Source organism: Schistocerca nitens, chromosome 5 (assembly GCF_023898315.1).
Source record: "Schistocerca nitens isolate TAMUIC-IGC-003100 chromosome 5, iqSchNite1.1, whole genome shotgun sequence".
In the NCBI taxonomy this organism is placed as follows: domain Eukaryota; kingdom Metazoa; phylum Arthropoda; class Insecta; order Orthoptera; family Acrididae; genus Schistocerca; species Schistocerca nitens.
Genome location: NC_064618.1, coordinates 541,652,720 through 541,669,518, shown reverse-complemented (window position 1 = coordinate 541,669,518; position 16,799 = coordinate 541,652,720). Strand labels below are relative to the sequence as shown.

The window sequence follows — 16,799 nt, the reverse complement described above, 5'->3', positions numbered from 1 at the left end:
ATCAATTTTAGTGTACTACAATACGTACAACACGGAAATCGTGTTACGTCAAGATCATTGGAGAAGATTAGCCAATTGACACAGAGTTACTGGGGAAAAACTAAGATGTAATCTGATTATATGCGATAATCTGCATTACCTTTTTCCGTCACTAGTGTCAATAACACTATTGGAACGGAGAGTATTTGTTCCCGCTCGTGGAGGTTGGAGAAAGACGTCCTGAAAAGAGTCGTGAGATGGCGGGCTGGTGTCATCAGAGTTTGCACCACCGTTGTTGGCTGAATTCCAGAGCGCTTCGCAGTGGTCTACGAACTGAGGGACTACAACTGTTGATAGTGATCCGACCCCTGGACGGGAACGTGAAGTTCGGTGAACTCCTCATCGCTTTCCGATACGATCTGGCGCTGTGCCCGCAACGAATTACAACTTCCAGCCACCGTCCATTCCATTCTGTGACACACACCCCCATTTACAGCTAAACTTACAACTGTAACAGTACTATTAACGCTAGGACACTAAAGGGGCGGATGTCACATTGTTCCTAAACCATCGTAAATTTTACTACTCCATATTTCATTCAAAGGAAGTAACAGTTTACAGTTTATCCCCTAGTTAATTGTAACGTCTCCAATGGTACGTCACATAAAAAGTAAGTACAAATGGCCCTGTTTTACACCCTACACTAACAGTACTATACTGATGGGGACTGTGAATTGGTATCAATTGCATTCGTAAATTTTACGTGGTGCAGTCATGTACAATTGATTAAAAAAATAATTTTAGCGCTTAAGGATACGACAGGAGGAGTCTGTACATTTGATTAAATGTTTAGCTGTTGTAGTTGGCACTTCGTCTTGGGTGTGCGAGAGATTGGGGTTGTCATGCAAACTATGGAACTAAACGCGGACTGACGTGTCACTCACACACACACACACACAAATATTCTGAACGAAGGTCTGTGGTCCACAGTTCCGCCTCGATGGTCGTAGCCGTCGGTCACGCGGTATCTACTTGTGTGCGCTGCAGCCAGCGTTTACCGGTTACGCGCATTTTACGCTGTCTCGCCTAGCATCCATAACACAATCCGTTACGCAAAAATGAGACAGTCATTACATTTTCCTAACCGTGTCAAAAGGTATTAACAACGCTGGAAACCGTGAAGAATACTGTGAAAGTGGCATTTGCCACGGACAACAAGCGGCCATCATCTCCCGAGATTCAGAAGTGGGTAACTACCCACATTAAAGCCGGCCCGGTTAGCAGTGCAGTCCAATGCATTGCTTCCGGGTGGGAAGGCGTGCCGGTCTCCGGCACGAATCCGCCCGGCGGAATAGTGTCGAGGTCCGGTGTGCCGGCCAGTCTGTGGATGGTTTTTAAGGCGGTTTTCCATCTGCCTCGGCGAATGCGGGCTGGCTCCCCTTATTCCGCCTCAGTTACACAATCTCGGCTATTGCTGCGCAAACACTGTCTCCACGTACGCTTATGCCATAATTACTCTACCATGGAAACATTTGCGGTTACTCGCCTGGTCCTGGTGTGAGACGTTCCCGGGGGGAGGGGGGGGGGGTGATCCACTGGGGGCCGAACCGAACCGCACAATAACCATGGGTTCGGTGTGGGGCGGCGGTGGGATCAGTGGACTGCTGTAGCCTGTTGTGGGGTTGTGAACCACTGAGGGCTACGGCGGGGGCGAAGCCTCTCCGTCGTTTCTAGGTCCCCAGTTCCATGCAATACAATACCCACATGAAACTAGCAACAGATCAGGTAAACAGTGTGTAGCCTAGTATTTACGAGTCAATCTACTATTTTAAACTTTGCTGTAACTTAGCAGACGAACGAGTAATTCGTGAGTGTACTGATAACATTATTAGCAGGATCTATCTATAAGTTTACCGTTGGTTCAGTCTAAGGCAACTTGACGAATGTGCATGTCTTTAACATCTCCATGGAAGTTCAAACGAAGCAGTAAAACTAAAATTGCAGACTTATGAAAATTTCGTGCAATTCGGAACGAGGTTTTGGCCGATTCCGTATTGAGGGCTATCAAGTATACATTATATATATGGGGCAACCACAAAGATGTTTCATACGTAATAAAACAGATCGTGTTAAACAAGACTATCCCAGACATGTATGTTTCTTTTCTGTGTTCGTAGCACGAATAGGTAGAGTACCAGTAACAGATAGTGCCACATGAGCTGAAATGAATTTTGTTGCAGAGGCTGTGGACAGTACGTCTGAACACAGTAGTGAAATTCAAAATGTTTGAAACGAACGCACTTTTCAGCCTTTATGCGTAAATTAGGAGATTGGGAGTGATTTAGGAACGAGTAATATTGACCCATTACCTGACACTCAATTCTAGACTACTCTTGGTAGTACCGGGAGCTCGTGATGACTGGGTGTTGTGTGCTGTCCTTAGGTTAGTTAGGTTTAAATACTTCTAAGTTCTAGGGAACTGATGACCATAGATGTTAAGTCCCATAGTGCTCAGAGCCAGTACCGGGATGATATACTTAAAGTACAACAGAGGTCCAGTGTGGGTTCTAATAATCGTTAGGCAGCGGGGCTTAGTAGATATGCTGATGTGTTCAAAGCGGAACGGATTTGCGCTGGAAAAAATAGTTCCAATTTTGGCCACCAGGTGCACATCTGGCGCTGTGAATGCAAAAAAGAAGTATAAAAAGCCCGCATCTCGTGGTCGTGGGGTAGCGTTCTCGCTTCCCACGCCCGGGTTCCCGGGTTCGATTCCCGGCGGGGTCAGGGATTTTCTCTGCCTCGTGATGGCTGGGTGTTGTGTGCTGTCCTTAGGTTAGTTAGGTTTAAGTAGTTCTAAGTTCTAGGGGACTGATGACCTCCGATGTTAAGTCCCATAGTGCTCAGAGCCATTTGAACCATTTTGAAGTATAAAATGTTTCCAGATGGAATGGATTAAGAACTGGACATGGGCAGAAAAGGCGAAACAAGTGGTAAAGGCATCATATTGATTTTATTGTTAACAGTAATGGCTTGTCAAATGACAGTGCGGATATCACAACGTCATACAAACAGTGTAGAACGCGAGGTTTGCACCTGGTGGTCAAAATTGGAACTAATTTTTTCCCAGTATAAATAGGTTCTGCATTAACGCATTAGCAAATTTAGCAAGTTTCACTGTCATAACATAATTACAGCACACAATGGATGATCGTGAGGAGCTGCACTTTAATTATATACACGAGGTATAACTATAGATGATGGGACAGCTAATACAAGCAATGTACAGGCAACAAACCCTAATCAATACGAATATCACAGAGACATTGCAACCGCGATCGCGCAGTTTACAACAGACAAGTCATAAATGTGCGCGATGGAGGTCATTCAGGGTGACGTGGCGATCGGAACTCCGGAGCCAAGTGTTGGAGCTCCATCGATGGTACATCTGTGGATTCACCATCTGAAGCAGTAGGACAACATCAGACGGACGCAACTGAATCTGCTGGATCACGAAACCCAAGTCAAGGTTCGACTGAAAAGACTAAGAGGAAAATTTTTGCAGATAGTAACGAAGGGGGAGAAAACGATGTAAAAAAAAGAGCCCTCAATAACTTCCAAAAGTGATCTACGGGGAACCCAGACTGATGCTACAACAGCTTCTGATTCGGAAGTGATCTCCCACGAGGACAACCGTAAAGCAGGAAAAAGTACAGAAGCTGGAGACTGTAGGGTCATGTAGTGTCAGAAGGAAATAGAGGAAAAGAGAGGCGAAGCCTAATCTCAAACCAAAATTATAAAACCTGTTCTTTAAATATCAACAGAATATCAACTAAGCTAAGACGGACGTGTCCACGCCGATTCTTATATGCTGAGGAAACTAGTACATAATTAGTGCAGGCCCGGCCGATGTGGCCGTTCCGTTCTAGGCGCTTCAGTCTGGAACCGCGTGACCGCTAAAGTCGCAGGTTCGAATCCTGCCTCGGGCATGGATGTGTGTGATGTCCTTAGGTTAGTTAGGTTTAAGTAGTTCTAAGTTCTAGGGTACTGATGACCACAGATGTTAAGTCCCATAGTGCTCAGAGCCATTTGAACTATTTAATTAGTGCAGGCAGTCCAAACTAACAGTCTAAATGAAACTGCAGGATACAACGTAGTTGTCAATAGCCCTGAAAGTGCAGATACGGTGATATTAACAAAAAATAGTATTCAACAGCAGTTAGTGGGACAATCATAAGCGTTAAGGAATGTCTGCAAAAACAGAGGATTCAACACTTGTAAATGTGTATGTTCCGCCTGGAAGCAGTCATAGAGAGGTGAATACCGAGTTTTTCATACAGGAAATTATGTATGTTTCACTACCGACTTGGAACAAATCGTATAAGGTAGTGATTTTAACTCTATTATTAACAAAAAAAGACCAAGAGTCAAATTTTATGTGGGAGGCAACAAACGCAGACTCATTAATGAACAGCTACGCCACTGGTCATTCAGCGAGCAGAGTAGACCGGATGTACATCTCTATAGACTTAGTGCGTAACGTCATTATATCAGAAATCTGGCATGTAAATTTTTCTCATAATTGTGCAAATATTGCCAGAATCAATTTAAAGAATCAAGCGACTTTCCATGAAAGAATACTGGAGATTAAATAATACCCATAGTAATAGATGAAGAATTAATAAATATGGTGCTGGAAACTCGGAAGATATTCCTTATTAACGGAAAGAAATACGACAGCAGACCAAATTGGGGGTGGAGCACGCGAAACACAAACTAAGGAGGCTGCTTCGATTATGTCGCTGCAACAAAAGGGAATGAAAGAAACGTAGAGAAGAATTCTATTAAATACCGATGAAAGAGTGGTTCGGTTGAAAAAGTACACTGAAACTCTCTACGAGTGGGGAGAAAAATCATGACGACATGTCAGAAGAAGAATCTATAGGGGATTTAGTATAAGAGACAGAATTTAATAGAGATTTGGAAGACTTGAGATAAAGTAAGGCGAGAAGTAGCGAAAGCATTCGTTCGAAATTTCTAAAAACGTTGGGAGAAACGTCAAGTTTGTGTGAAGAATATATGAAACTGGAAATATACCATGAGACATTCCGATAAATGTCATAAAAACAATGCTGGTGTATCAAGGGTAGATAAGAGCGAAAAGTGTTGTATAATTAGCAGACAATAATAACATACAGGAGAATGGAAAAGAAAACCGAAGATCTGTAAGATGAAAATCAGTTTGATTTTATGGAAGTTAAAGGCACCAGAGTGGCAGTTCTGATGTTTGATTGATATAGAGGCATACTAAAAGAAAAATCAGAAGGCGTTCGTAGGATTTGTCGACCTAGCAAAGACGTTTAACGATATAAAATGGTGCAAGTTATTCGAAATTCTGAGGAAAATTAGTAGGGAAACAGGATTAATATATTGTTTCCACAAGGCCCAATATGGAACGCTAATAATGGAAAACAGAACGAAGTGCTCGGATTTCGTGGCAACTGTTCAATTTCAACGTCGAAGAAGCAATGACGGAAGTAAAAGAAAGGTTCAAGAGTGGAATTAAAATTCAGGATGACAGGAGATGAGTGGCAAAATTCGCTGATGAACTTGCTACCCTCAATATAGGGGAAAAGAATCACAGGACCTGTTGACTGGGACGAACACTCTACTGAGCACAGAACAGTGGTTGAGAGTAAGCAGAAAAAAGACGAAAGTATTGAGGAGTAGAAGAAATGAGGTTAGTGAGAAACTTAACATCCAAATAGGGGACAACAAAGTAGATTAAGTGAAGGACTTATGCTTCCACGGGAGCAAATATATATGAGAGGTGAAGCAACGAGGGCATAAAAAACAGATTAGCAGAGGCGAAAAATCCTGGAAAAAAGAACTCTACTAGTGTCATACACCAATTTTAATTTGAGGACAAAATTTCTGAGAATGTAAGCACAACATTGTATGGAAGTGAATCATGGACTGTGTGAAATCCAGAAAAGAAAAGAATCGAAGTGTTTGAGATGTGGCAGACTAGAAGAATGTTGCAAATTAGGTGGACTGATAAAATATGAAATAAGGGGATACCCCACAGAATCATCAAGAAAAGGAACATATGGAGAAAAATGACAAGAAGAAAAGACACGATGATAGAGCCCCTGTTAACACATCAGTGATTAACTTCCATTATCGTAGAAAGAGTTGTAGAGGGTAAAAAATAATGTATATATGACAAGACAACGATTGAAATACACTCCTGGAAATGGAAAAAAGAACACATTGACACCGGTGTGTCAGACCCACCATACTTGCTCCGGACACTGCGAGAGGGCTGTACAAGCAATGATCACACGCACGGCACAGCGGACACACCAGGAACCGCGGTGTTGGCCGTCGAATGGCGCTAGCTGCGCAGCATTTGTGCACCGCCGCCGTCAGTGTCAGCCAGTTTGCCGTGGCATACGGAGCTCCATCGCAGTCTTTAACACTGGTAGCATGCCGCGACAGCGTGGACGTGAACCGTATGTGCAGTTGACGGACTTTGAGCGAGGGCGTATAGTGGGCATGCGGGAGGCCGGGTGGACGTACCGCCGAATTGCTCAACACGTGGGGCGTGAGGTCTCCACAGTACATCGATGTTGTCGCCAGTGATCGGCTAAGGTGCACGTGCCCGTCGACCTGGGACCGGACCGCAGCGACGCACGGATGCACGCCAAGACCGTAGGATCCTACGCAGTGCCGTAGGGGACCGCACCGCCACTTCCCAGCAAATTAGGGACACTGTTGCTCCTGGGGTATCGGCGAGGACCATTCGCAACCGTCTCCATGAAGCTGGCCTACGGTCCCGCACACCGTTAGGCCGTCTTCCGCTCACGCCCCAACATCGTGCAGCCCGCCTCCAGTGGTGTCGCGACAGGCGTGAATGGAGGGACGAATGGAGACGTGTCGTCTTCAGCGATGAGAGTCGCTTCTGCCTTGGTGCCAATGATGGTCGTATGCGTGTTTGGCGCCGTGCAGGTGAGCGCCACAATCAGGACTGCATACGACCGAGGCACACAGGGCCAACACCCGGCATCATGGTGTGGGGAGCGATCTCCTACACTGGCCGTACACCACTGGTGATCGTCGAGGGGACACTGAATAGTGCACGGTACATCCAAACCGTCATCGAACCCATCGTTCTACCATTCCTAGACCGGCAAGGGAACTTGCTGTTCCAACAGGACAATGCACGTCCGCATGTATCCCGTGCCACCCAACGTGCTCTAGAAGGTGTAAGTCAACTACCCTGGCCAGCAAGATCTCCGGATCTGTCCCCCATTGAGCATGTTTGGGACTGGATGAAGCGTCGTCTCACGCGGTCTGCACGTCCAGCACGAACGCTGGTCCAACTGAGGCGCCAGGTGGAAATGGCATGGCAAGCCGTTCCACAGGACTACATCCAGCATCTCTACGATCGTCTCCATGGGAGAATAGCAGCCTGCATTGCTGCGAAAGGTGGATATACACTGTACTAGTGCCGACATTGTGCATGCTCTGTTACCTGTGTCTATGTGCCTGTGGTTCTGTCAGTGTGATCATGTGATGTATCTGACCCCAGGAATGTGTCAATAAAGTTTCCCCTTCCTGGGACAATGAATTCACGGTGTTCTTATTTCAATTTCCAGGAGTGTACATCCAACATGATGTGCTACTCTCAAATCAAAAGGATTGTACAGGGCAGGAATCGTGGCGGGCTGCATCAAACCAGTCACAAGAGTGATTACTGCAAAAGCAAAAAATATTTTTCCCAAAAACATAACAGGCACTGCTTCTAATCTGCTACAAAATCTGATTCAGACTGATACAAATTTGCATCACAAGTGTATTTTTTCATATGGGGTGCCACAAAAGTCAATTTTCTAACTTCATTGTATTCAGGTTGTTTCCTTCGAGTCTACTACGACATACTTTGTGTACACACGTACATGTTGATTGTGTAAAATTATGAGGACATGAGTAAGCACTTGAAAATGGCATTCCACCGAATTCAGTTGAGCGCGTAAAATAAATTGTTGTTGTCATAACAAACGCAGTCAACGTGGAAAATGGAATTTTATCTCACAGCTGCTTCGCACTGCCATACATCTGATGCACAAAATGATCCGGCACTGGCCCTTACATAACCGAATAAACGAATAACAATCAAGCGTATTACATTCATTATTGCTATTAATAAATTTACATATTTATAATAAAAAATTAAATATTCATGAAGTTATAAGTGCATCAACAAGTTCCAGATAAACAGAGGAAACATGTGAAATAACTTGTTTTGTTGGATATTGAGCCATTGCATTCAATAATTCGTGAAATTTTGTTTTCGAGCAACTGCCTTTGAAATACGCAAATCGTAACTAAACTATTTATGTATTTCAGTTCTCTTCTTTTCAAACATTTCGTTGCTGGAATATTATTAATTAAAATATTAAGATGTTTTAGAAATCACGCTAAAGGTGAAAAGGTTAGAAATGTTTACATTTTGAATGATCGCTACTGTTGTTTTGCTTGATTTTATGGAGATTTCTGTAGTGTAGAGTTGCCAGTTTTTTTTTCAAAAACTGTGTTACGAACACGAATATATTTCTTCCTAGACTTGAAATTACTAACTGGACTGAAATATGCACATAGGAAATTTCCATCCATATAACATCGTAATTTTGCGTATGAAATGCGATGGTGAACTTTGCCGTCTGCAGGTCATTAAATTACTTTAAAGATATTAATTAACGATTAATCTGTATGACAAGAAGGAACATAATACTGAATGTAGGCCAGTATAATAAAAATGCACCGTATCAAATACACTAGTAAACATAGGTATCAAATAATTCAATTGAGAGTTGTATCGTCTAATCTTATATGAATCTGGTATCAGGTCTTTCATTAGGTAGCACTTTTAAAATGTCAATTATATCTCAGTACTTACGCTTTAGGACCTAGGGCAACACTTAACATTTATATTGTAATGTACAGTGTGACACAACAGATCAGCGGGACAAGAGTAAAAATCATTTCCATTAAAATCACATCAAGAAAGCAACGCGAGTTATCTGCATTGGTCCCTAAGCCCGTTCTAAAGTATGGGATTTTTCATTTGTTTCATGAACGTGTAGTGGGCAATATAGATAGTGGAGGAGCAGCACATCGCGCTGTCGACCAAAGATAAACGACGAAATTAGTTAATTCTTTTGGGATGGTCTACACTAGATTTATTCTGTCGAGATGTCCTACGGGTCACAGAATGCCTAAATTAATTAAACTAAATGACGATTCTGATTCTGAACTTTGCGATTACTCAGTCTACCATTTGCCACAGTTATATACTGTTCTTTACATTTGTATTCATGTTATTTGAGAAACTAATCATTAATATGGCATTTCAGTGCTTTAGGCTACAGGTTCACATTATTGCCCTTCTTAGATGTTGGTCAGGAAGAAAATTTCGTTCTCCAACTGTAATCGTGTGTAAGCTAGTCCACAGTTCTCAGTCAGAGTACAAATGTCGTGCACAACCAAATGAAGGTATCCCACTGGCAGAGAAGCGTTACTAAATATACCTTACGTCATAAAAGTTTTCTTGATAGCTTGTGACATTACTTTAACGTACAGCTAAGCGATGTTGTTTTAATTGTTCTGCCGTTTTTTGTGCTGGACATATTTGCTATGGAGGAAAGCATTGTGATTTTCTCGCTGTGAGTGTGCGATCCCGGTGTGGTCTCAGGTTCCTGTTTGTTGGCAGAAGGCCGTGAGTAAATCTCATTAGAAGAGGAGAGCCACCCCAGGGAGATGGGCAGTGTTCACAGAAGTCGAGTTGTTGACCACTCCGAGCTTTTGTGGGTGGAGCTGGTGCCTGTTCTCGCTGAGGGCAGAGGACGCCGTGTCCGCCATCGTACAACCGAGCATGATGTTTTTACCTTTTCTGTGCGAACGTCAAAGGATGAGATGCCGCGGCGTAGCCAGGCCTCTGCGAGAAAGTCGGTTGCTTTTGCTCCAAAAATTCTGTAGTATCCAACCAAACGAGTCACCCTCACCACCTTACGTGGCACACAGAAGCCGATCAACTAGAGAGACACTGCTCCAGGGCGGTGCCAACCTAGTGTTTGTAAATGGGCGTCTCGTACGCCAAAAGTGGGAAGTTTGTGTGTATTCGTGTGTAAGCGATATTCTCGTCTGACACATTGGCAGAAGCCCTGATTCGTCACTTCCATCTAAAGTTTTTTTGGAAATTAGAGACTTGAGGAGAGAGAACTAAGTGTCATGGCTATTCGTCTTCTGGCTTCTGTCTGGACTGATCGGCAAACACTTAACTGATTTTGGGAAAATATAAGGGTGTCAACTTGCAGAAACTACTTGCTTCTTCTGGTATCCAACTTGAGTTGCTGATTTGACTTTTAATTTGTGGTTTTGTCTCATTAAGTCTAAATTTGAAAGCTTCCCAGAACAGGATACATTTTTGCGTTTTCTCCATTTAGTCTTCCACACGATTTGGTACCTCCCACAGCATTAACGTCATTTGGTGTTAATTCACTCTAGATTTTAGAGGAAATTGCTCTCTGTCAACCTCCTTTGAATTGTGTTCATCAATCAGAGCAAATAAAAAGCTTTTATGCACATACTTTGACTTAAATTTCAAAATCGCTTTACTGTGCTACATATTTTTCACCGTTAGCAGACCCACTAATAAACAGAATCTGTTGTACACCTAGCTTTGTAAGTCTGACTGTGATGGTTTTATCGTTGTGCACAGTGATCAAAGTCAGCGGTGAGCTACTTACAATTCAGTGAGCGTAACGACCATTGAACTCGCTCATCTTGTACGATATTAGATTTGTTTACTGACTGTAGAGAGTTGTGTTGACTTTCCCTGGTGTTATAACTTTGCTGTGTGTTGTTTCATGATAATTTTGCAAAGACGTCGTAGTATGCAGATGTAAAAAGAACCAATATACTTACAGCAATGTCATATCATAACGTCAGTCGAGAGCACACTGCGCTTCGAGCAGAGACGACAGTCAACTTTCTAACTATAACAACAGGAGACAAGGAAGATCACCCGTATTTGATACAATTAGATAGCTAAAGTTACATTTTTTGCCTGTTTTGAGGCTCCTCTTTGCCGCTTCTGGAGAACACCGCCTCATTTGAGAACCCGTATTGATACAGATGTCGAACACAACATGACAGCTCTCTTATGTCCTAGGGTCAGGAAACTAGTCTCTGCACCGGTTATATGATAAGCGTGCTACTGTTGTCGTGCAATGAGAAGATCAAAGCAACTTTTTTTATGGTTCACCTCACATGTTCCTACAGCGTTGAGCACACAATGGCTGTAAACTAACATCATTATGCTGTAGAGAACTGCAAAGGTGTAAATAGAGCATCAGCTGAAAATATGTTTCCTTATATTGTTGGTTTTATCGTGTCGAACCGGGGTCTGCATGGTAACACAAGCTTCTATAATACAAAAAGTATCCAGAACGGAAGCGTGTACTCCTCCCTGTTGTGCCACTGCGACTGACCTAGAATTATCGGCATCGGTTGACTAAAAAAACGTAGATGTTACTAGTTGTCAGTGTTACACTTGTAAACAATGATTAAATGAAGTTCCCGTGGCAAAGACAGATAACGGAAAAGCTTCTTTCCTTTTTTCGCATAAGCTCGTTTCGCGTTAATGTAGATTATTTGTTTCTTTTGTGAAGGACTGAATGCGGTTCCTAGCGCTCGGCGAAACAAACAACGTCCTTCCAGGTGTAGCCTTATCGCGTATGTCTTTTCTTCTGTGTTTCAGGAGCCATTTTCGAGCAGGGCACAGACGAGGTCCAGGCGGCTTTCAAGTTCGCCATGCTGAACCACAACCAGAAGGATGGCAAGCGTTTCGAGCTGCAGGCTTTTGTCGACGTCATCAACACTGCAGACGCCTTCAAACTGTCCAGGCTCAGTGAGTAAAGGATGAGAGTCGCAGTTGTATATGACACATACGGTGTCCAACACATTTAACGCTTAATTTCACCTTATTCATAGGCGATGTCTCAGGACGAGTTACGCATAATTTAAGATGTGATAGGCAAAGAAAACATCACGTAAGATGTGTTCTCAACGATTTGTGAAATGCAACAATACAAAATTTTCAGAAATAAGAATACGGATGATTAATAGATTCTTAATTTTTGTGTTTTATTTAAATTTTCCCTTTAGAACTTTCGTTAAAAAATGACACTGGGATCTTCATTCACAACTGGGACTCATGTAGGCGCATGTTGTACTTCTGATAATAGCAACTGTATTTCGCAACTTTTCACGATTTGTGTGTGCTAAATTTTTCCAACCAGAAATGTCGACATTAAATTATGAAACTGGTGTTTATAAGACATGACTGTTACAAATGGACATCTGTTTTAAGGATTGAACATTTTAAGAATTTCATTAGGTATTGCTATTGTGCAGTGAAAAGCTGACTAGCTTTCCGTGGCCTGAGGATGTTCAGATTCATGGCCAAAATCAATCGTCTTTAATAAAAATAAAGAAGTTATACGATGCAATTTTTAAATTATGACACTGGTTACTTTACATAGGAAACACAACAATAGCAGAACAACGACGCCTACATTGAAATACGATCAACCAAGGCATGGAAAACATGGCACGGAATGTGAAAACGTATTTTTCGAAGTAACATAATTACTTTTTGGGTAACATCTGTAAAATTGCCGCATTACACAAGTTTTATAAAATTACCTTCATGGAACTACTAATGTACAGTGTCGCCATTGTTGGGTAACATGTTGTTTCACGTGAGTACTACAACTAATTCTTGGCAAGAACTTTCAATCATATTTTCTTGTTTTTTAGAACTTATTTCAAAAATATATACTTTCCAATAACAAGAAACAGGACTTTGATTTTGTAAATGATGTATCAGATAAACGACTTATTCGAACTGACCAATATCTGTTATTCAACGCACTTTGAGAAGTAAACTCTGAAAACACCTGTTATGAAACTCTTCAATAGTTTGGGTAGGATTTTTGTGAGTCTGTGGCGACCGACGGAGTCGGCTACAGCATACGGCGATTTTGACATACGCGACCAAGAGGCACTGAACCCGTTAAGAGAATTGTCTCTCTAGCTCTTTGTTGCATATCGCAAGACATCTGGCTCGAGTACATAATCTGCCATTACACACGCTACCAATACACAGACTATAGTCAAAAGCTGGCAAAAAAAAATCTAAAAGACTGAATAGGGACTCACTTCCTTCTCGAGCTCGTTGCAAAAATGTTCTGTATCTACATCTATATCTACATCTAAGTGGATACTCTGCAAATCACATTTAAGTGCCTGGCAGTGGGTTCTAAAAACCACCTCCACAATTCTCGTATAGCGCGCGGAAAGAACGAACACCTGTACCTTTCCGTACGATCTCTGATTTCCCTTATTTTATCGTGGTAATCGTTTTCCCTATGTAGGTCGGTGTCAACCAAATATTTTCGCATTCGGGGGAGAAAGTTGGTGATTGGAATTTCGTGAGAAGATTCCGTCGCAACGAAAAGCGCCTTTCTTTTAATGATGTCCAGCCCAAATTCTGTATGATTTCTCTCCCATACAATACAAAACGTGCTGCCTTCTTTGAACGCTTTCAATGTACTCCGTCAGTCCTATCTGTTAAGGATCCCACACCGTGCAGCAGTATTCTAAAAGAGGAGGGACAAGCTTAGTGTAGGCAGTCTCCTTAGTAAATCTGTTACGTTTTCTAAGTGTTCTGCCAGTAAAACGCAGTCTTTGGTTAGCCTTCACCACAACATTTTCTGTGTGTACCTTCCAATTTAAGTTGTTCCTAATAGTAATTCCTAGGTATGTAGTTCAATTTACGGCCTTTAGATTTGACTGATTTATCGTGTAACCGAACGATGGTCTAAAATACAGTGCCTAGGAAAAAAAATGCTCGGCCACATATGGCAGGTGCTTCTGTGAACTGCGTGGCCACTAAGATCGCCAGACCTGTCCCCAATAGTACATGTGTGGGACCAACACGGACAACCCCATCCAAGTGCCAGAATATAATGTTGGACCTTTTACAACAGTTGTGGTCCAGCCTGCCACAGCAGAGAATACAATGGCTTTATGACACCCTGCCTGCGGAATAAGTTCATGTATCTGGGCCAGATGAGTGATGAAGTATCAAGACACAGACGCAAAGAAGTTTAGGCAAACGATCTACGTACGTATTAATAAACGAAGGCATATCCTTTAGGTTGGAATTTTATTTAAAATTTGCCTTCTTTGTCCTAAGAAAGCAAAGGCAGAAAAACTGTGACATAACGATAGTGAACTTTGATGAATCATTTCCCAGCGAAATGAGGTTGTAGTACACAAAGCCCTATCACTTAAAATCGGCCAAAATGTGTGAATACTTCTTTTAAAATCCCTAGGAAGAGATTCTGTAAAGGCAATCTGTGTTGACTCAGTAGTGATTCGTTTCCCTGAAAGATGCCTCATCTAACTGTAAGATGCCTTACCTTGTTGTTGCACAAGCGTGTTTCATTTTTGTCAGTTTGTGAACTGATTTTGTCACTTGAAGTGCTACTGAAGAATTAATGAGATTGTTGTATGAAAACCTGTTTACGTGTTTTTGAATTCAAATGTGGTAATTTATAGAGGACAGATGGACATACTCGAAGTACATTGCTCGATCAAAGAGTTTAATCTTGTGATGTCCAGTGTAGGAATTTAAATGTTTTATCTATTCATTTGGAGCTCTGTCACAGTTCTGTCTTAGACCATTACCGCACTTCCCTCCTCCCCTCCCCCACCGTCCAACAAACTCCCCTCCCCCACATTATTACCAACATTAGCACCTAATTAAACTATAGGATGAAATACTTTTCTTGGAACACTTTTATTTTTAAAATGGTGAAAGATAAATGTTATTTAGTTTGGTTGTGTGTGAGTGTGTGTGTGTGTGTGTGTTTTTGTGTGTGTGTGTGTCTGTGAGTGAGTGTTAAAATGCATGGCGAAGGAGTTCGGGATGTATCTCAAGTGTTACTCACAGCTGCTTCTCAGATAAGGAAGCTAACTATCCACAGTTAGGGAACACACTTGTTACAAAACATACTCCCCTTGCATAACTCCTCTCCATTGCGGCACGTGCTTGCCCTACACACTGCAGCCCCATTTACAATCAACCAAGATAAAATGCGCTATAATTACTGTTCGTAAATCACTTGACTGCTGCAATCGCTACTTATGAACTGGCGGAAATTGGAAGACTTCAGGCTGTTATTGCTTTGTGTCTGACCATAGCCACCAATAGTAATAATAATAATAATAATAATAATAATAATAATAATAGCAGTAAAATACTATGTACGGCGCTATAGTAACTGTTCTGTACTTACTGCAGTGTCGTGTTGTCAATTCATTCATCTGCTTCGAAGCGAGTAACGAAACAATTCCTGGAATAGAGCAGGGACTATCTACAACGTGGATAAGAAATTTTCTTGAGTTATTTAGTATTTGTTACGTACATGTCTCACTTTTATCATCAGCAATGTACAGGACAAAGCACAATATATGTGTGTATGGGTTATCTATACAAGGAACCTGTAACCTCCATCGCATTAATGCTACTAACTGAGGAAAAATATTTGTTGGTTACTTATGTTATAATTTATACCGAATCGCCAAAGGGACTGGTATAGGTATGCGTATTCAAATACAGAGGTATGTAAACAGGCAGAATACGGCGCTACGGTCGGAGACGCCAATATACGATGACATGCGTCCGGCGCAGTTGTTACATCGGGTTGGCCGGTGTGGCCGTGCGGTTCTAGGCGCTGTAGTCTGGAACCGCGTGACCGCTACGGTCGCAGGTTCGAACGTTGCCTCGGGCATGGATGTGTGTGATGTCCTTAGGATAGTTAGGTTTAAGTAGTTCTAAGTTCTAGGGGACTGATGACCTCAGATGTTAAGTCCCATAGTGCTCAGAGCCATTTGAACCATTTTGTTAGATCGGTTACTGCTGATACAGTGCCAGGTATCAAGATTTAAGTGAGCTTGAACGTGGTGTTATAGTCGGCACACAAGTGATGGGAGACAGCATCTCCGAGATAAAGATGGGGATTATCCCGTACGACCATATGACAAGTGTACTGTGAATATCAGGAAATGTCCGACATCGCTGCCACCGGAAAAAGATCCTGCAAGAACGTGACCAACGGCGACTGAAGAGAATCGTTCAACGCGACAGAAGTGCAACCCTTCCGCAAATTGCTACAGATTTCAATGCTGGACTATCAACAAGTGTCAGCGTGCGAACCACTCAACGAAACATCCTCGATATGGGCTTTCGGAAACGAAGGCCCAATCGTGTATCTCTGACGACTGCACGACCCAAAGTTTTACGCCTCGCCTAGGACCGTAAACATCGACATTGGAATGCTGATGATTAGAAACATGTTGCCTGGTCGGACGAGTCTCGTTTCAAATTGTATTGAGTGGATGGACGTGTACGGGTATGGAGACAACGTCATGAATTCATGGACTCTGCATGTCAGCAGGGAACTGTTCAAGCTGGTGGAGGCTCTGTAATGGTGTGGGGCGTATGCAGTCGGAGTGATATGGAACCCCTGATACATCTAGATACGACTCTGACAGGTGAAACGTATGTAAGCATCCTGTCTCATCACGTACTTCCATTCATGTCCATTCTGCATTCCGATGGACTTGGGCAATTCCTGCAGGAAACCCACACGTCCAGCGACACACCACACTGCAATAATTGCTACACA

General features: G+C 42.5%; 1 protein-coding gene across 1 annotated transcript in view; it reads left to right on the top strand.

The window, feature by feature from the left end:
* Positions 1-16,799, top strand: part of LOC126259553 (glutamate receptor 1-like) — a 412,783-nt gene that overhangs the window by 201,726 nt on the left and 194,258 nt on the right. The window contains exon 2 of the mRNA XM_049956438.1: positions 11,801-11,950. Within this exon, the coding sequence (XP_049812395.1) occupies positions 11,801-11,950 (150 nt within the window). The remainder of the gene's footprint in view (positions 1-11,800; positions 11,951-16,799) is intronic.